The sequence below is a fragment of the Polyergus mexicanus genome, unplaced genomic scaffold, assembly GCF_030449975.1.
Source record: "Polyergus mexicanus isolate NDT 795.1 unplaced genomic scaffold, iyPolMexi1.0 SCAF_11, whole genome shotgun sequence".
Taxonomy (NCBI): domain Eukaryota; kingdom Metazoa; phylum Arthropoda; class Insecta; order Hymenoptera; family Formicidae; genus Polyergus; species Polyergus mexicanus.
This window is the reverse complement of record NW_027223331.1, coordinates 2,845,459-2,867,328: the sequence shown is the minus strand read 5'-3', so window position 1 is coordinate 2,867,328 and position 21,870 is coordinate 2,845,459. Positions and strand designations below refer to the sequence as shown.

Genomic DNA, 21,870 nt, shown 5'->3' with positions numbered 1-21,870 from the left:
GATGAAATAAATTTGCGAAATCCGCATTTTAAAAAATTACGATATGTAAATACTTAAATACCGGTTTTCCATTATTTAAATTATTCAATAATACGCATATTATTTCGTATCCTCGATATAATGATTATGAGCACAAACTATATATAAATTGATAAAAATTTTTAATCATGATGCAAGATATATTCAAATTTAAGCATATAAAAAAATAATTATTAATTAAATATCCGGATAAAATAATATATTTATATCTATAATCCCTTATCAATACAATTGCAATTCATCGATCATAAGAATCATTGTTCAATCACGTGTATCGCTTATTGCAAAAGTTATACGAAATAATGTCGCATTTTGAAGAGTAATTTTGCGATACTGAGAAGCTCGCTTGCTCGTTACTGCCTTTTCGTTGGAGTCTCGCGATACAAATGACAAGGCCAAAGCATGTCAACAACAGTGCTTTGTACGTCGCAAAAAGCGAAGGCCAAATACTGAGTGACCGACAATCAATTTGTTACTATGATAAAATATTTAACGCACTATAAAATAGATTTATGCGGAATATTCTATTCTGTTTAAATATTATATTAATTATTGATCAACAATTGATGTATCAATATTGATGCGTCGTATGATACTGATTATTTAATTATTTTCATCATTCGATTCTGCGATTCGTATATTACCACGTGTTCTTAATCGTATATTGCTGAACATAAATGATTAGCAATTTAAATCTAAATGAAAAGAATTTAAAACCTGAAACATGAAATATATTTGAATCTCTCTTTTCTCCGAGCATATTTAAAGAAATAATTATCGCTCGAAAATATTACAATAATATAATTTATAATTCTCCATCACTTCGTTGCATTCGTTGCATTATACTTTGAAATGTAATATTATTATATATTAACGATTATAATTATTAATTTATATGACTGATTAATTCTCGCGATAAAAGACTTATACGAGTATCATAATGATCGTTATTATAATTTTATATTGTTCACTTAAACGTAATTTGCTATTTTCGGATAGAGAGCGTATAATAATATCCGCATCGAGTAAGTTAAATAATGAAAAATCGTTATAACATCAATTGTTAATTAGCAATTAATATGAAAGAATAGAATATTGCTTACAAATTGAATTTGCGGTAAATATTTCGTAGCGACTACTTGACAATTAAATTTTCTATCCGATATATTTACAAATGGGAATTTATTGTTTACGTGAATTGATAATCGCTAATTACATTAATTTTTAGAAATTATCGCTTTTGGCATCTTCTAGTACTTGTCACACGTCATTGTATTTATAGAGATATATTAAACTACGACATATATACGTAGCAGCTCGGGTCGCTCCTTCTTGCTCGAGACTCGCCACGCGAATGTCAAGGTTACGGTAAATTTCGCACGCGTATATAAACAATACCACACTCTACAAAACATATCAATAACATATAAACATTCCCGGCTTAGCGCGCTATAGTTAATATTTATATACAAACATGCTCGAGACTCGTCGTGGCCTTCTCTCTCTCACATGTTTTCGAACCGCTATGCGTACATCGTTTCAGTATCTCTCTAAACACGATGGCGACAAGTACTACTAGGAGACGCTAAACGCGAACTCGTTTCTTAAAATTAATACAAGTAGAAATTATCAACTCACGTGATTGATTAATTCACATTTATAATTATAACGATAGAGAATTGTACGAATTATATTTTATTCCGAATTTAATGATAATTATTTTTTTAATCCTTGGATTCAAATGTATTTGACATCTTTACTTAAACTTTTCGATTTAAGTATTATATAATTCGCTCACATCCATCTTGAATCGAGAGCACGAAGTAGCATATTTAATAATGGAAAGCCGTAATATATCATTCATATAATTCATCATTTTGCGTGATTTATATGTACGAAATATATATGTACCGCGTTTCCATTGTGTTTTTGGATAATCTAATACAGCTTAATTAATAATAAATTTGAATTGCATTGTATCATACAATATTAGAGCAAAATCGCTGATATCGTTCTACATTTATATATTGCGTTTAAATCTTTGCGTTGAATTATTAAAGTATTATTAATTATATAATGTGTAGTTATTAATTATATAATGTTGAGCGAATTATGTAGTTTTTGAATTGTTTTTCCTAAAATATAATAAAGTACGCATCGCGTGCAATTATGTAACGTGTCGGGAATACCGTGCGAAGTATCGCGCGATTGTCGTATTCCATCGGTTAAAGCACGCGCAATCGTAATTAATTATGTTTTCGCGAGTGAGTATGAGTGCCATAAGGGAGCAACAAAGGATGAACGAGAGAGGAGGAGAAGGCCCAGGGAGAGCCATCATGCCACGGCGGAGCAATCGTAATTTTGAATTTATTTAATTTAATTTATTTTTAAAAAGACACAGAGTCGTTTTTATCTTTACGATAGTAATTTATTTTCATTATCATTAAATAACATAATTTATATATATTCGAAATCTTATTTTGAAATATATTTAAAATATTTAACAAAATAATTATAATAATTACACGTTATTATGATATATATCGTAAGGAGATAAGATAGCATTGCGCAGAAGGTAATTTTGTAATAGGTAAACAAAATGTATCAGTGCACAATGTAGAAAGACTTTAGAGTTTAGTGAGGGTGCACTACTAACGAAGTTTGAAATATTCAACAACATTTATGCAGTGCGTCGCGTGCGGTGCTTTCTCGTATGGTATGCTATGCAAGCTTTCTCTGGCTGGCAATTTTATTAAAAAAAAATAAATAAATAAATAAAAATATCGTACCCGGTAGCAGCATGATTTATCAAAGCTTGTAATGATGTTAGTACGCCGTGTAATGCAATTATACACATGTATTTATCGGAACGCCGGCACACGTATAATGACTCTCTCTTTTTTTCTTTCTCCCTCGCTCTTGATTTTTTGTTGTTAACGATATCATTGACGCGAGATAGATGCACGCGTGGGAGAATAGAGAGATTTTTCATGTAAATCCCACCCCATTTTACGCAGTCCACCCTCGGCTCGGAGGCAAATAAATATCCGCCGCATAACCGGAATACCTATGGAAATATTATCTCAGAAATATGTTCGGGAACGAATTGAAAATGAGCAGGACATTTGATACAAACCGTCTGTAGCCAGCAGACATTTCGAATGTTCTATTACTGTTGGAATCTGGGATGAGAATCGATATTTTATTTTCATTTTATAAGGAGGCAGTTGCATTAATTTTTCATTTAGAATTAAATCTGATCAATTTCATCTAGAATTAACTCTGATGAAGCTTTCCCTTCATCCGTATTACAGATTTTAACTTAAAAAGGGGATAGTAAATCGAACTTATTTAATCCAGAGATCGTATCGTAATTTTATTTACTATAAAAAGTGTTTTATAACTTATCGTGTACATATATGGAAGAAATACGTAAATCATGTGCGCTTAGTAAAAATAGCTTAAAAGTAATTTTGACTGAATAAGAAACGCGTTTTTTGCACCTGTTTGACAGAATATTTGATTTGAACGATTTATAAGAACTGTCATTTTTAACGTAGTTCTTATCACACACGCAGCGTACTTTACCGAATGTCACGCGAGTGTCAGGTTTGATTAGCGAGTATTTGGAAAATATTATCAACACTGTGATGAGTTACATAATCTTTCGAATGATTTTATCTTCTAACCTTCTCGTGTGTTGTTTTTTATCTTTGCGAGAAGCCGCTTTTGTGTTGTTCTTTAAATTACACAATTTTTTGTAAGAAAGAATATTTTTCGCAATATTTTTCCACTATTTGTGTTTAACTGTTATATCTTTGGATCGATAGAAATGTCGATATAGTCGATGGTATATAATATACGACATCGGTGTAAGTCGAGATAGCAAATGGCTTTTACATTTTCCTGCTCGATTGTTTTTCTTACATTTCTTTAATCTAAACGCTAAAGTAATTACAGTTTGAAGCAGACATTCTTTTAACTTGTTAAAGGTAAAATATAAATATGATAGATATTTTTATCAGAATTACTTGGTCAAAATGACTGAGGTTCACAAATAAATTTGATAGCAATTTTAATTCTGTAAAAAAAGTGATTTTAAGATTGTTTTACGGCGGAGAAAAATTTAATTCATTTGCCTAAAATTTCAATTTTCGATATTAAATAGTAATAGTTGATGAAACTAGTAATTAATTCTTTATTCAATTTTAAATAAACTTTTTGATTGAAAAATTGATATATATATATATATGTATTATAGAATGAAAATATGCTTGAAGGATTGAAATATATTTTTTGATTATCAGAATAATTAACGAAATAATTATTAATTAATATACATGATTTTAATTAATAATTAATATACGTGTATATTATATGCATGCGTATATTAATAATTAATGATATTATTGATTCGGCGATATACTAATCAAGCTCGTTGATACGGATTTTATTGACTCAATCATTCTCGAAGATATTTATTTGGATTATAAGCCGCGCTAAGAGTTTCATTGCTCTCCTTTGTTGGGAATAGAGTTTCATTCGCGTATCGATGTTTACTGTTATACTTTCTGCGGGTGGTCGAGACATGAGCTAAAACATGAGTTCCCTTTATGGAGTAGCATTGTTCGAGCTCTGATTTCTGTCCCGATGACAAACACGGGCGTCGATTTACTGGGGGACTCGATTCAGAGCAGGTTCGATTGTTCCAAGTTCGACACGCTTCTGGAATTACATTTTTGTCTTAAGTTATCGCTTAAGTTCTTATCGACTCGATTGACGTATCTTGTTTGTTTAGTTTATCATGTCATAGTTTATCATAAAAAGTCGAAAATTTCTTCCAAAATTACCTATCATTAGTTTTATAAACTAACGATAAACGTTAAACGAAAAAAGATTTATGCAATAAACTCTATATGTGTGTGTGCGTGTGGCCGAGATTTAAATTTGATATAGTTAGAGTTAAATAAATGTTTCGCAATATATTTATCCCACGTCATCGTACCATCTTGCTATAAAGATTCGTAGATTTCACATATTTTCTTATCTGTGTCTTATAATATTTTTCTAATTTTAATATATTTGTTACATTATATAAAACATTTATATTGTCGAATTAGCTTGTCTGGAAATTAAAAAAAAAATCAGGCATTGGTGGCAATTAAATAAATAGTTTTTAAACATTTTTCTATTTTTGTAATTTTAAGCAAACGTTGTGTGTGTGTGTGTGTGTGTGTGTGCTTAACTTGTTTCGTGTCTTGGTAAAAAATCCGCTACCACTATTCTCGTATACATTAAAGTATGTATACTTCAATGTATGCGAGAGCGATCTTCTCTCTCGCATTGTATCTCGGTAACAGTGACCTTATAACTCTAGGGCAAATTAACAAAGAAGGGGAAGATAAAGGAAAATGGAAGAATGATAAGACCTTTGCGCAAATAATGGAAAAAATATTCATATTGCCGCTCGATAACACGCTACCAGAAAAATTGCCGTCGTTATACTATTCCTGGATAAAATCGAGCTCAAAGCAAGTGGCCTCTTTAAAATGAATCACGGATATTATTTCTATCCGGTGTACGTCGTTTTTTCCCTCTTTCTCTCTCCGTCTCTCTATATCTCTTCTTTTCTTTTTCATATGATAATTGATTTTTCTCAATTTATTCAAATATATCCAATGTTTATCGCTCAGAATGTTTGTAAAAATAGTTTCTTATTTCTGAGATATATTGGCACTGCATATTTATGTAACGAGATTCGCCACATATAACGCAGATTACATTCACAAAGAAAGTCTAAAAGTCATTATAACGTTGATACTTGGATTGAATATAGACTCTTTTATGATTTCCTCTATACAATTAAATGTATATCGTGCATATTTTCATATCTCGAATCAATTTTTAAAATAACATCAGTTTATTTTTTTACATTGAGATATTATTTGTATTTTGTATAATGGCTACATAGCGATATTACTAATAAATAACTCATTGACTAACAAATAGAAACATGTGTCTTTGAGAAACATCGAGCGTTTTAAAAAAATTGAACGGTAAGCGTTAAACACAAAAGAGCAGAATATCATACATAGCTGAAACAGTTCCTTAGCAGAAAATAAGGAAGCGGAAGAAGAATATTATATAAACATGATATAATTTTTTCTCTCTCAGTAACAGTAACTTTAATTTTATCTACTTTATCTGTAATCTAATATATTTTTTAATGTAAAGCTTTAAACGTGTTTTTTTGGGAATTATATTTTTTAGATTACTTTATGTGATTTTCGAAAACAAACTGAAATGAGGCTAAAATTTTACATAAATATAAAATACATCATAAGCATGTAGCTGTTTTTCTATTCAAAAAATATTATAATTTTTGTACAAAAATATGTAATATTGTAAGAAGTCAATAATTATGTACATGCAAAATTTCAAAATCATAGAGATGTAATAGTTTTTTCAGAATAAATTTTCTAAAAAAAAATTATGCTAAAAAAAATTTTTTTAATTCTAATAAACTAATCCAAAGTTTGCGCGATAAAGAGACATGTATTTTATGTTTCTGTAAAATTTCAGTCGATTGCTTTTCGAAAATTTATATATGAATTAGTTTAGAAAAAATATATTTTCGAGAAAAGCGCATTTATAGTTTTGCGATAAGATTTAACATGGATAAGAGATCGAATAAATTTTCTTAACGTTAATTTAGGCTTTTAGCGTTACATTCTCTATGATTGCGTAAAGAAGAGATACTTTTTTTTTCTTCTTAAAACTTTATTGCTTTACTAGCAGTCTTTAGCTTTAGCAGTTTTATGTGTTTTTTTTTCGATGCATCGAACGCTCATCGTACAGTTCTCTCGATGTGTCATGTTGCATTAATACATATGTTTTGTATGCGATTCAATAGTGCGATTCTCATTATAGATATTCTCATCATAGATATACTTCAATATTGACACGTATAGTTCTCATTGAAAATATAAATAACTAAGATTTCTTTGGGGAGAGGGACTATTTCTTATTTGTTTCTGACTCACAATATAAAATCTAAGAGAAATTAATGCGTTAAAATTTTCATGATTATGTATTTTGTATATATATTTTTTAAAACATTTCTTTGATAAATCTTTGTTTGATAAATTCATTAATTGTTGAGAAAATTGTAAAAAATATCCAGACTGACTGGATTATCAGGATCTTTGGAATTTTTTAATTCTCAATTCCTTTGCACTTGTGTGTATATTGTATATATATATATATATATATATATATATATATATATATATATATACTCTCAACAATAAATTTATTACCATAAAATTTTTTTCTATTTAATGTACTCTTTTCACTATATCTTGGCACTGAAACTATCTTATACAGAGCGTGACAGCATATATTAATCATTTCTTATTGTTAGTAACTACATATATGGAAATATTGGAGCTTTGAGAAAAAAAAACACATATATATGCTTACAAAAATTATTGTGTGTATATATATTAAAAATAGTACAATCCGAATACATCTTTTGAAGAAAAAACAAATATCAAGAAATCCTATCTAATCCCAGATGCGTTCCTACTTTTATCTATGATGCGATATGCTCTCTCTTTCTACAAATATAACTTTAATATCATTAAAAAATCTATGACTTATAAATACATACACTAATATTTAACTTTGTAAATATTTCGAGTTTCACTAAAATATGTTTAGACGAAGATCAAATATAAGACGCATTTTCAATACCTTGAACTTCAAGAGAATACAATAAAAGGAAAATTGATCTTTTACGACTTGGAAAATTGAAACCCTTCTACCTGCTCTTTAGCTCATTAAAAAAAAAGCTTTCAAGGATTGAAAGAAAACTTGAACGTAACAGATTAGATAGAGATTCCGGAGATAACTGATGTAAAAACAGTAAGATCAGATCTCTGGAATGCTTGATAAACACTTGTACGCATTTATTGACACAATGTTCGTGGGGGATGAATCACAACCGTATATTGATGCTTTGATGTATATTTGCCGCGACCATGGACCAATCGGCGTGCATCTCGGTCGGTCCGGAGTACAATCGCAACGGACGTCGTATACAGCGGACGTGGACGTAGACGCGCGCAGTCCGCCAGTTGGTAGCGACGCCGTCGCTTGGCCGTTCGCAACCTTCCACCTTCCACTTTAGTCTCGCACGCCGTTCAGGCAGGACGTGTTTCTCCGTTCTTTGGCTCGCTCCTGTATTAGGGTGCACGCGCCAAGTGTACGTAACGCGCGCCACCCACGCCGGAAATTTATTTTCGATGCTCGCGGCAAGTTGTAACGTCAAAGTGCGTCGCGACGTCCGTTGGTCATATTTGCAAATTACAAGATCGTCATTGTATTAAAATTATTCTCACGTGGTATGAGAGATCGCAGTTTTTCGGTAGTATTAAAGGTAAGTGCGAGAGGGAAAAAAGGATGCAGGATGTAGGACGTATTATTTTATATACGGATTTTTTAACGATCGAAACATGGATCATTTATGTTTAAGACAATTGGCGCGATATTTATTTCATATCATTCTTATCGTATAAAATAATTATTTTTTTTACTTACAGTATCGTGAGACAATTAGAAATTCAACAATTAGATATTCAATAATTAATTATATTTATTAAATAAATAATAAGTATTTTTAATAATACGAGTTTCTTTTGTATTAAATATATTTGGTACGTGATAAATTGTTAAATTAATTTGATGAAAATTTTCGCCGCGCTATAATAAAATCGTTTCAACGTTTAAATAAATAGTTCGTTTAAATAAATAATTCTTATTTGAATAGCTAACATTAATATCCGTGAAAAGCCCGTTTATTTCATTACGTACTAACTGTCGCAATAAATAAATAACTACGATTAAATTACTAAATAAACCGCTGCGATTATTGTATCCATTAAGAACATTATGTGCGCGCGGATGTTATGTTTATTTATACGGTAGCTTAATAAGCTGCGCTCACGAAATGATCTATGACGAGAGTCGTTACAATTGGATGCGATTGCGTGCTAAAATAAAAGTGCGATAGAGAATATACGCGCTCCGATTTCGCGTCGCATGGCGCGATTTATTTTTCTGGGTCAACCGGCGAGGAGCAACGAGCTCTTCTCGTGTGCTTTGGCGACGTAGCTTCCAAGAGAGGAAATACTTCTATGAAAAATTTAAAACACTAAAACTTTTCGCGATAATATCGTGATAATTATCATGCCCATATTACCTTCGTGTTCGATTGTAATTGCGATAAATCCATAAATCGTTTCTCGAGGGACACACGATTGATATCTAAATTATTGCTGTCAAAGAGATTAAAAATAAAGTATTTGATGGCTGAAGCACTTTAATTATTATCTCTTGTTTATATTTAACGAAAAATCGCGATTGTATGCATATTTTATATTTATTCAGCGGTGCATTATTGCAAATTATTCGAAAATTTGAACGCCTCTTCAATTAAATTTATCAAAAGTTCATACGAAATTGAGCCGGGGAGAGTTTTATCAACTATTTGAAAATTCAATTCGTTAATTATTCGATGCGGATATAATAAACTTTAAATTTGATCTTAAATTGCTTCGTAATTAGCAGTCAGCAATTTAATCTTCTACATATACAGAAACGTTTAAATTGAAATTAATTAAATTTTTATTTTTTTCTCTATATTTATTTTTATTGTATCATTCTCTCTTTTTTATATGGTCCTCACTTAAAAAAATTTGATTTCTGAATTATATTGACTATTTTGTATCTATATTATAGTCATATTAAAAAATATATGAATTAATATAAGTAAACATTGTTTAATTATTTTTTATTTATTTTTTAATTATTTCGAAATAAACACACATTAAACATAAAACATTAAAATTTATATTAAACAAAATTCAAGATTCTATGCGATTTTTCTTTTTTTATACTTATGATTTTTATTTGCTAATGTATATATATATATATATATATATATATATATATATGGTTAAAAATTTACATACTATTATTTACTTAAATTAATTGTTTATTACGAAAGAATTGCTTTCGGCACATTTAGTAGGATTTATCCTGTGCATTTGGTCGCATTTGAAATGCTAACATCGAGTATTCACCGACTCGTCCTTGTAAGTAATGGTAAGTGACGACCCTTGTTGCCTATGTAAACGCATATCCGGGCTTTATACAGCGCCGCGTAAATTTGCGATTAAACATGCGGGTATCAAATCGAGACGAATATGTTCACGGGAGAAATTTTATGACATATATGTAGCGTAGAAATGAAAAAAGGCATTCAATTGTAATAAAGAAGCACCATTATCATCATTTTTTTATATTTTATATTTTTTTTATTATAATTTTTTAATAAAATATTTATGTATTTAAATAATTTGAATATTTAAATAATATTAAATTTTTCATACAGTTTGACGTTTTTTTATTTCCACTCATACAGTTTAAAATGTTCTGGGACATTCGCAAAGTGTCCCGTCATTATCGCATTAATATTTAATAACATATTTCTTGATTAATATAAAAGAGGAAAAATCAATCAGGTAAAGATAATTTGTCATTAAGCATTAGTACAATAATGATGAAACATTCTATATAATTAAACTCTTTAAATGACTTTAAAAAGACATTTTATATTAAAAAAATATATCACTTATGAAGACAATAACTATGTGGGCATAGTTAATATATTTTTGAAGAATATAGCAGTGTAGTTGCTGCGAATAAAGTATGGACTAACGTAGAAAAATCAGTGAAATTATATTTTAGATTGAAAAAAAATTCAAAGAGTTTAATACAAAAGACGCACACATACGAGTAATACAAGAGTAATAACGCGTGACTTTAGAATTCTTCTGTAATGAGCAGATAGTTGAATCTATGTTTGGCGAGTCGGATGATAATCGTTGAAAATTGAAGTCGAGATAAAACGTGGAAGATAGCTTTAGTATCAGATCAATATTTACAATTACTTATATTACCTCCGGCATTTGTTATTGTTATTAAAATCATTTTTAATTTATGCCGAAATCGTGCAATTATATATATAGAATATAAGATGAAGATGCAAGATATATTTAAAAAGAAAATACAGAGTTGCGTAACTATTTCGCAATTTTGCTAATTGCTTTCGAGACCATTCGGAATATAAATGTAGTTTAATTAGGCAATTGACTTTCAAGGAGCTTATTCATTTAATTGAAAAACTATCCAGACGGTGCTCGAAGCTTCGACGAGAACACGACGAGTCAAAGAATATATTTATATTATTATGACAACTTTTGAAATAACTGTTTAGTTCAAAATGCAGCTTCGTCTCATTTGCCTAATTAATGCTGAAAGTAAATTGAATTCCTTTTTTTATTTCTGACATTTTTACATTGGATATTTCAATGCTTACTTTGTATGCACATCGTTTATCTGTCGAATAATTTAGCTTTGACGTCACGTATTTGATAAGTTCTTTTTAAATCATACATGCAGTGACCAGTAGAGTTCTGGGGGAAAAAATGATAAAAGATACAACTTTAAAAATAAAGATAAAAGATACAACTTTTAAAATTAATGTAGTAACTCGTATGTATTATATTATTTTATTTTACACACATGGAAAATGAAACTTAGGAATATATTATATATTTATCATAACTAAAATATAATGTCATATTTTTCTTTTTACAATATACATATGATATATATAACTTGTTGTTATATGAAATAATCTGTTTTATATAACGTTATTTTGAAACATTGTATACTGTATTTGGTGATTATTGTTATGTTATATTTCTAAAATGTATAAGCTATAGTATATTCTCAAATTCTGGACGCAAAACCGGTGATTACGAAATGTACGTTTTACCTATACCCTTCAATTGGATAAAACCATCTGCGCTTTATCTTACGGAATATTTGTAAATGTTGCGTAACTCATCGTTTACATTCGCACTTTATACGAAATCCGAGTAAATACAAAGCGATACGATGTGTGGATTTTCACCGAGTCTACATTCCTTTTAAAAGAGCAGAGAGTACCGACGAAAGAGTGATATGTTTTAACAAATGTATCACGAATTGATTTGTTCGCTGAAATCTGTGTATCTTTCCGCGCATTTAACGATTACACGTGTAGTCATACGCCATCGCCAATTAATCGCATTTATTCGGAACATTAACTTGACGAATTTCGTTGCAGCAAAGCATTTTTCATTGTCTGTTATTTATCATTCGCGCTACTGTTTTCGCTATAAATTAGTATGGAAAGATTTATTTATCCTTTGAATTTCAGTTGATACGCCGATGTAACTGTCGTTTGGTACAGTATATAATTTTCTGACAGCCTGTGTATATATGTATCGAGCGTTGACAGATACTGAAAAAAATAAAAGTTTTAATAATCTTTTTAATATTAATAGTAAATGTGCTGGGTTAGCATTTTTTCTTTTTTTTTTTTCTGGTAAGATTGTGATTTTGTCCGTGTAAAAATATCCGCTCTTATCATCACGTAACTTCACTCGCACAAAACGGCACGTCGTGTGTCCGCGTCTCACGAAGGATATCTATTTTTCCGTCCATCCGTAAAAACGGAGAATTGCGGACGCGCGCGAAGGTTTCTTTTTTTTTAGCGAGAACGTAGAGATTTTTGCTAAATAAAAGGGACAATGGATAGCGGACAAAAAGGGTCACGGGAAGGCCGAAAGGTCTGTCACCGAATCCGTCAGCGATTCGGATAATCGACTCGACCATTACAAAACCGAGAATAACAGGCGTGTTTGTTCAGTTCGTGCTTCCGGTGATTGTCATTCTTTCGATTTGTGCTTATGTTAGAGTAGTGGCGTAATCAGACATTCATTTGTATTATATTGCCATTTAGTATAATGATTGAGAAACGCTGCGATTAAGAAATTAATGGTAAGATATGAAAAGTATCTTCTTTCAGGCGAAAATAATTGAAATAATTGAAGTAAATTTCTCACGAGTTTTTTTTAAGTTTAACGAATTTTTTTCTCTACCTATGTTATAACCAAAGTTTAAAAGTGCCTTTGCCAAATAATTCTCTCAAATGAAAATTTTGTTAGAATAAAAACGGCTTAAAATTACACGACATTCTCTATCTTCCTCATGACTGCAATCACATCGCTGTTTTTCATCTGCATTTCTCCAACTGACGTACGGCTAACATTTTTTTCCCGTGTTTTTGCCGCTGTGCATGTACGGAAACGCCATGCTTTTCCGAATGGCATAACGTCAATGATCGCGCGCGTCGAAATTTGCCAGTTCGTAGAACAAAAGGGTACAAAGACTTTACGAATGGCATGATCCGTGAGCTTTTTCGCAACACGCTGCTGAAATTCAATGCGTTCGCGAACGCGTATGTACATACACGAATTCATGCGTGCATGAAGAACGTAGCCGAAAGTCGGTTACGTCCCGAAAAAAGTTTGGCGTTTTTCTTTATAATTATATTTTGCTGTAGTATTCTCTCTTGTTTAAGAGGGCATCCTTGATTTTTATTAAACGAGCACAGTGCGAGGCATTAATATACAATTGCTGCATCGGCAATCATTGATAATCGTCGTACAGCTAATAATTAATTTCGTATACGATTAACATCGCGAAACAGATAATGTCAAGGAAATTTTGCACGACTCAGCAGACATGAAAAGATAAGAAGCAAGAGAAAAGATTTATTCCACCATTTACTAAATTGGAACGCGCCTGCTCTCGTTTTCTTCTTCTCTGGGATGAATACTCAGCGGCATTAAATTTGCCACTGTAAATCGAGCATGGTGGAATAATCATCATCGTCTTCATCTCTTTCCGTAAGATATCTTACGCCAATCCGGTTTTCTGCCATGACTCGGAAATATCTTTCGTCACGATTATCGGAGTTCTGATTTTAGCAATCTAGGCATTCAGAAATAATAAAGGCTCATGGAGATAATAAGTGTGCGCGCACTCTTAAGGAATCTCGAGATATCGTATGAAGTGTCTCTTTGTACGATATCGCATATCGTCGATCGAAAGAATTGTAAATCTTTGTACAATACGTGTATATCCCGTATGTACTATATTTTTTATCTAAAGATTTTTCTGGGGTACGCACCTGTATATATACGCGCCGCCACGAGTAACGAGAAGGTCAATCGCATATAAGGTTGTTATTTTTTTGCGAGCTCGCCTGCATTAGCATAGCTGCGAGTAGCACGTGCCATTTCTGTCGCTATAAAAACGACGGATATTCTCTCATGGTATGAATGTCAGAGAAATCGTGTAGAGAAAGGGAAAGAGAGAAATTATCTTATCCGCGACGGTGTACAATGAATGAACGGGTCGTGATGCTTGCTTTAGCGTACGTATCAATACGAGCGTCTTTAATGGACCAGACTTTTGACAGAAATTCTTAACTATTCAGAGAAAGTAGTACAAGTTGCAGTACTCGAAAATGTCGTCCTGGAATGCAATGTGAAATGGTATAGCCTGTCTACTGATTCGAAATATTTTGCCGAGGATTATTAATGCATCATTCTCTTCATATTTGGACTTTATTCCTGCTCTTTGTTCGAGAATGTTAATTCTTTGGACTCTTTGGACTCGCGCTGGTAAAATTATAATAGGCTCATATATTTCTTCTATCATTTATATCATTTTCTCTCTTTCTTGCTTTTAATTTATTTCTAACAATTTTAATAAAATAATGTGCTGACGATAGTTTGTTCAAGTAAAGGGGGCAGTATTTTTAGCTATTTTTTTACGGTACATTGTTATCTAATATTTATCTCTTATGTTCTACTAACGTTATCTCGTAAACTTTCGAATCACGATAACGCAACGAGGTTTTTAAAACATTCTTTCCTGAGCGTGAATTACGACGCGAAATTCTCGGTTGATTCGAGTAAGTTATTTTATAATTGAATCAGTGCGCTGTCTACCTTTATCGAGTTAAAATAATCTCGGGAAGAGAGAGCCGAGCAACTAAACTCGTCTTCTTGGATAAAATTTGATGAAATAGTTTTCGAATGTGGTAGCCGAGAAAGATCCGTCCGTGGTTTTGAAAATAACGCGTCTAAGAGTTTTATTTTTAGGACATGTGAAGCGAATTATATTTTTAATAAATAATCTCTTCTGATCTTCTACATGTCGAAGCTTTCTGTGGGAATAAAAATTTTCCATAAAATAATAATAGAGTAGAGAGTGTGCTCTGAAATTATACGTGAAAATTGATCAGTCTGCTCTGAATTCTATTTCCTCGCGTGTCTATTTTGGGAATTTTTATTAAAAATTTTATTTTGCATTTTGTATTTTTTTTATTTATAGTTTAGCGAATATTAGATGTCAGCCGCGACATAGATAAAATAAATTTTGTCATTGATTTTTTCTTTACTTTATGCAAATAGAGATGCAAATAACGGGCTATTGTATGAAATAATTTTTATTCTGAATACGCGTGGGGAAAAAAATGTGTACTTATCATTTTTAATTTGTCAAGTTTAATTTATACATCGTATATTTCTCTATCGGTTGTATGATTGAAACAGATGAAACTCTACAATGCTTTCAATGTTCTTCTTAATTTTATCGTAGCTGTAAGGCTTGAAATGAAATCATTGTACGTCACTAATAGAAACGAAATCGAACTTTGCTCGTTGGCACAATATATCGATTATTTACATATTCACAAATCCTTCATTGTTCGAGCAACTACGTCACGTCCGACTTCATTAATATGTTGATTTCTGCTCATGATAATCTTTTCTTCGAAATTAACGCGAAGAGAGCTTTCAGTAATCGATTGTTCTTTTGCGGCAAAGTAAAAGAGAAAAAGATCGGATCTTAAGGAATTTACATTGCTCTCATCTTATTAGCTTTAAGAAAGACGATTGTAAAATATACTTTGTGGCGGTTAATCTTCATTTGCATTTCTCTTGCTCCAAGACCGTTAAGAAACTCACGACAATGTAGTGATAATGTAGCTTCTTTTAAGTCTACTTGCAAGCGTGTTATCTCTGGATATTGGATAAGATTATTATAGTTTAACAAATTTTAACTAATTAAAAGTTTTCTTATACGCGATAACTATTCGATAAACTAAACGATATTTGTAGCGCGCAACTTTCCCGGAATAATTATGGAATAATATTAATATTGTAATAAACTGTCTCATTATGCCGAAGCATGTTGGTATTTACCAAGTTAAGTGCAATGTATTTTGAATTTGTATTGTAATTTATAATTAATATGTGCAATGAACAAAATTACACGCTGGTATGATATTTAATATGCTTGATAAAATAAATTTTGAATAGTTATATTTCGGAATTTTGAGGGGAGGGAGAGAGGAGACGGCTAATTCGATGTGATAGAGCGATGAATCGAATTTGGTATCTGGCTCTGCTATCCTATCGATGGAATCTTAAATAGGAATACAACTTGCTATGAACAAACGATTGCGAGAGGGAGAAAAATAATTTCACTGTAGCGGGAGTATGAGAAATCGTGGTATACTGTATCTTATTCAATAGGGGCGGAAATCTAAGGGAAAGAGAAAGACAGGACTCTTTACGCTAGGAATATGTGACAAAAAAGACTTATACATATATGTATATCACTGTCTGAGAATTCTTTCGCAACTTGGAACTTTGATTAAAAACCTCCGAGAAAAAGTTAGAATAATTAAAAGTTTTCGACAGCGTTTGTGGAAGATATATGTATATATATATAGGGTATCTCATCTAAAATGTTTTACAAGCTTTTTTCTTTGATATTGTTATAGATGGCGACAACATTTTTCTTTTGACATTTCAATATCGACTTACATGACAGACATAGGATACCGGTATTAGATATCCAGAAGAAAGAAAGAATCAATTGAATTTTTTTAATTAAAATTATTTTATTTTATACATATATATCGATTCTCTTAATAATTCTACACATAATAGAGGTATATAAATTGTATTAAGACAGAATCCAAAAAATCCATTTAGTTTGGCATTTTGTGATATAAAATACATAACACCTGGTATCAAGTACAAAGTTCTGTTTCAACTTTTTACGTAATGAATATTAATAATTATAAGAGATGTGATTAAGAGAGATTTAGTTTTTATAGAGCAATTACTCCGAAAGTTGTTTGTGTCATTATAAAACGTTTCTAGACGAGTGTTGGTTGCAATGTCTAAGAGATCCTTGAATATCTCATTCAAATCATAGTAAAGATGATTTATTTCTTTCACTGTATTTGTATATATCGCGTATGCAATTTTCGAATAACATTCTGATTTTGTATTTTATATAAAAAGTACATAATTACAAAAATTGTTTTTTAAACATATTAATTTGTTCCTAAATTCTCAGAAGCGCGTATATTTTTCATATGAAATAATCTAAACATATAAAAAAGCAAAAATATTTCCTGTACCTCCTTTCTCATTTTATAACTTACTTTTATTATTTACCTTATTGAGAGATATCAAAGTTTTTTTTATTAATTCGTTGCGAACAATAAAATCCTGTAATTAAAAAAAAAGAATGGACGACGACAATAATGAACACTTGTTCGCTAGAGGAATACATTTTTTGTATTTACAAAAGTGTGTTTCCCTCCAATAATCGTAATCGTGCATCCGCTTTCCATGTTTGTCCGCGTCGACGTGAATCGTCGTCGGTCTGTAATTAGACTGCATCGTCGCCCCCGGCCTGTTTACCCTCGCATGCAAACGGATTTAATTCGACAAGCCCTAATCATCGACACGGCAAATTGCAGTTTAATTATCTGCAGTGCGACGCGCTATTTTAGGACTTTGCAGAAAATTGAGTCTGTAGGTAGAGCTACGTACAAGTAAAGTATAAAAGATAGATCTGTCTGGAAAATGAACGTATTTGATAATCGATTTCATATTAATCTTTAATGTCTTTGTAAATGTCTAATCGATACATTGCGTTTTTGCGGTAAAAATAGCTATTGTAGAATTTATTGCATCGGTATCGAAAAGTTCACGATTTTCGACGTGAAAATATTTGGTATCGCGTGAATGTACATCTCTATTATGGAAGAAAATTTATCTCAATGAATGCTTTTATCGTCTCTTGAAAACTTTGTATTATTTTAACCCGTTCAACGTGAATTACAGAGAATTGTTTTTAAGATAATTACAATATTTAATTAGGATTGCGCGAATGGGATAAAACGTGCGGGTTTTCATTCTACGGAATAAAAGCTGGATAGTTAGTCGCAACTTGACGATCGGCATATTTTTGTTACTCTCTGGTATTGGATCGAGTCGCGTTTTTGCTATCTTTCGATCGTTTTTCGTTTACACTTGCGAGATTGCTCGTAATCGTGAATACCAGTTTGTCAGCGCGCGACGATCGACCCCGGGAATAGTATCAACAGCTGTTCGCGATCTCACTGCCGGAAGCCGCGGCGGAGTTGCCGAAGTTGCTTCGATTAATTCTCGTTTCTCTGCCGAGGCAGGAAACCGATAAATCGCCACCGCTACGTTGACCTGACAAAGTACGAAACCGGTTTCTGTCCGAGACTGTAATGCGTTTTGCAAAACGTGACGCACGCATGATTCGTCGCGAAGATTTAGAAACTCTGGTAGCAACTATGGTACACTCGATGTAATTTAGGAAATGATGTCCGCGCGTAAATAGGAGGATGTTTAAAATACACTAATCATTGTCATAATAAAAATTAATATATAAGAAAATAAAAAACAAAAATTATTTTATATTGAGATTATTTTATATGTCAATATATCGCGCATATTACAAAATTAAATTCGATCATTGCGATTCAGCAGCCAATAACCTCGAGATCCGTCGCATAATTATAAAACCGTAGAATATAGAGGATTTTTATAATATCTACGATAGCTAGATGAAAACTTTCCGTCACGTAGATTCGCTGCTTTGAGCCATCGTGTGCGATCGAATCTGATATTAAACTATCGGTGTGTGTGTTACAGCGTACAATTCATCGATTTATGCTAGAACTTTCCTTTGCAGGTACCGGCAAGGTATTCTTGCGACGAACGCTGCATGGAACAACGACAACGCTAGCGAAGATACCGTTTTCGTAAAAGCGGCGCAACTTTGGAAAGCAAGTAAGCCAACTATCTCCGTCCTCTCTCCTCCTCTCCTTCTCCTATCCCATTTCCTATCTGACGAAACATTCGACGAACTAAGATTTCGATTTTCGATTCTGATCAGAGAATCACGCGAGAAGTTCCGCTCTGGAATAATTCCCGAGGAGGGATATAAAATGATGCTGATGCAGGAGCCAGGCTGGAAGCTGGAGCGCAAGGGCTCGGGAGCGCAAGTGTTGCGCAAAGACGGCTCTCACTTCAAGAGCAGCACCGCGCGGGTCTGCTTCCGGTGCGACGTCGAGGTGCGCGAGTTCGAGCGTGACGAGGATTACGGAACGGCGGAGAACGCGGAAACGGAAACAGCCGCGAGTCCCCTGGCGATGCTGTCCAGCTGCGTGGCCGCGCTTTGCGTCACCATTCTCCTACCGTGGCTCCTGATTGGGGGTTAATCGCGCCGCCGCTATCGTCGATAGCTCCGCGGCGAAACTCCTTCGCTTCTCGATTAATGAAAAAGGTTTGCCATCACGTTTAGACTGGTTGTAGACTGGTTTTCAATTACTGCGAGAAAAATGAGTATTGATATGTTCGCCAATTGTCACACACACACAGGTGGTCTGAATAATCACGTGCGTTCAAGATGCGAGATCCGGTGGTTGACGATGATCGTAACGCGAATCCTTGGATCGAATGACGGAGCGAATTTCAGTCAAGAGCGAAAAATCCCGTTCGAATATGGACTATCGAATGATGAATCACATCCAACGAATAGCATCACAAATTACGTAGACGAGATTGCCACGGTTATTGTACGACCGGTAGATCGAGATGCAGAAATGAACGGGTTTTATCGCTACGATATCGTATAGGATTTGTGATAACACGTGTTGTATTTGTGGTATCCGATCGATACGGCGATCTAGAAGTTTGTGTACGCTCTCGTCGATTTTATGGCTTTCTCCGGAAATTCTCTGAAATTTATGGCCGAACAATGTTTGCAAAATTCGAACGCGTCGAGGAGATTCTTGATTTAATATGCGATGAACGTAGTTATGTTTACATATGTGTAATATAGCGATCGACTAGAAGCATGTTGCAAATAACAAGATTTCGATTGATTTTTTGTACTTGCGTAATAAGCGAAACAAGAAAGAGAAAAATGTGGTAAGATATACATCCTATAATAGATATCTATAATCGTGATAGAAAATACAACGTGTGATTATATTTTGTGCTAAATGTTGCATAAACTTTTATAAATATTTTCTATATACATATATGTTGTATAGAAGGGGGAGGGAAAGGTGACAAGATGATGAAAATAAAAAAAGTACTTCAAATCTGGAAGCATCGGCGCACGATTGATCTCGATACAACCTGCGCTTGCTGCATCAAGACGCGAGTAATTTACTATCTTCCCTCGTTCCAGAAATCAACGGCTACATCGACGGCTGTTAAGATTTAATGGTTCTATGCGTCAGCTGTGCTATTGCAGATTTATCTACGATTACTTTACGCGGCTCCGTTATATAGGGTGCCCGAGGTGTAATTTTATTTATAATTATGTACCTATGTGCCGAATAGTATCTGAATTTGTTCACATGTTGCGAGAGAAGTGATTTTGAAATTGATACAATTATTTTTGTGTACTTGACTTCTCTTTTTTTTACTGCAGTTTGCATATTAATTTTCTTTTGCGATTGTATTTTTCTTTTTAGAGTCTCTAAACTTGTGCATGTGTTGTGAGAAAAATGATTGCGAAACTGCGTAAAATGTTATACTGACTCTTGTGTGTAATTTTTTTTTTCCACTAAAACATATTTAACTTTTTATCTTAATTTTTTTTTAATTGATTATTTTTTACCGATAGTATTTTCTTCATTTCAATTTAAAACATATTGCATTGTTGAATTATAACAAGTAAAATTTTTATTTAAAAATTAAAAACTTTAGATTAATTTTCGATAAAATGCTTTTTTAATTATCTCATTACAATTCTTTTTAAGTATAGGTTAAATTTTGCATTATTTCCCGCGGAGAAGAACAATGGTGTTTTAATTTTACTGCAATTCATATCGCGCATATATTATAAATTATTTATTATATAATGATTTATTATATCAAGAATTACAATAATTATATAATAATTTTATTCCCAAACATGCATTCACGCGGACTGTAGCAATATTATAATACTACGAATATTTCTATTTCCCAACATGCACATCGCTGATTAAATATACAAAATCTTAGTGAGCGTTTGCAGTCTTCCGTGAAATTGCACAAAGTGCAGTACCGTTGCAAATTAAAGAGGTTGGGAGAAGAATCTCTCTAGTATTACTAGCCTTATTCGGCAAAAGATCTCCTTCGTTTCATCAGAATAGCCGATATCTTTGCGCAAACGAAAGAGAGAGAGAGAGAGAGAGAAAGGGAGTTTTTCGCACTCCAGTAAACTGGTGAAAACTCTCCCTTCAGGTTTCAAAACAAAAAGAAAACATTTACCACAGACCTCTCGTCTAGTCGAAATTTATTTCTTCTTGCCTCCCGCGAAACCCTCATCCATCTTTCCGGCTCGTAAAGTAGAATCCGAGATACAAGGAACGTTCCAAGATTCGCTCTCAAGGACGGACATAAACTCGCACGAGCACGCAAGATTACGCGTAACGAATTTACCGCCTTCGACAAACGGAAGATACTC

At 32.5% G+C, this 21,870-nt stretch overlaps 2 protein-coding genes across 6 annotated transcripts in view; both read left to right on the top strand.

Annotated features, from left to right (window-relative positions):
* The window catches only part of Sesn (Sestrin), a 171,278-nt gene that overhangs the window by 37,649 nt on the left and 111,759 nt on the right, over positions 1 to 21,870 (top strand). The window lies entirely within an intron of this gene.
* Positions 2,118 to 20,519, top strand: LOC138937663 (uncharacterized). 3 transcript variants are annotated; one of them, XM_070304148.1, is made up of 4 exons: positions 2,118 to 2,394; positions 19,096 to 19,193; positions 19,300 to 19,689; positions 19,785 to 20,519. In XM_070304148.1, the coding sequence occupies exon 3, from the start codon at positions 19,352 to 19,354 to the stop codon at positions 19,622 to 19,624; it is 273 nt and encodes a 90-aa protein (XP_070160249.1). In that variant the 5' UTR covers positions 2,118 to 2,394; positions 19,096 to 19,193; positions 19,300 to 19,351; the 3' UTR covers positions 19,625 to 19,689; positions 19,785 to 20,519. The 3 variants fall into 3 exon arrangements, with proteins under 3 accessions (XP_070160249.1, XP_070160250.1, XP_070160248.1); XM_070304149.1 differs by lacking the exon at positions 2,118 to 2,394 and adding an exon at positions 8,155 to 8,479 and having other exon boundaries at positions 19,276 to 19,689; XM_070304147.1 differs by lacking the exon at positions 2,118 to 2,394 and adding an exon at positions 8,156 to 8,479.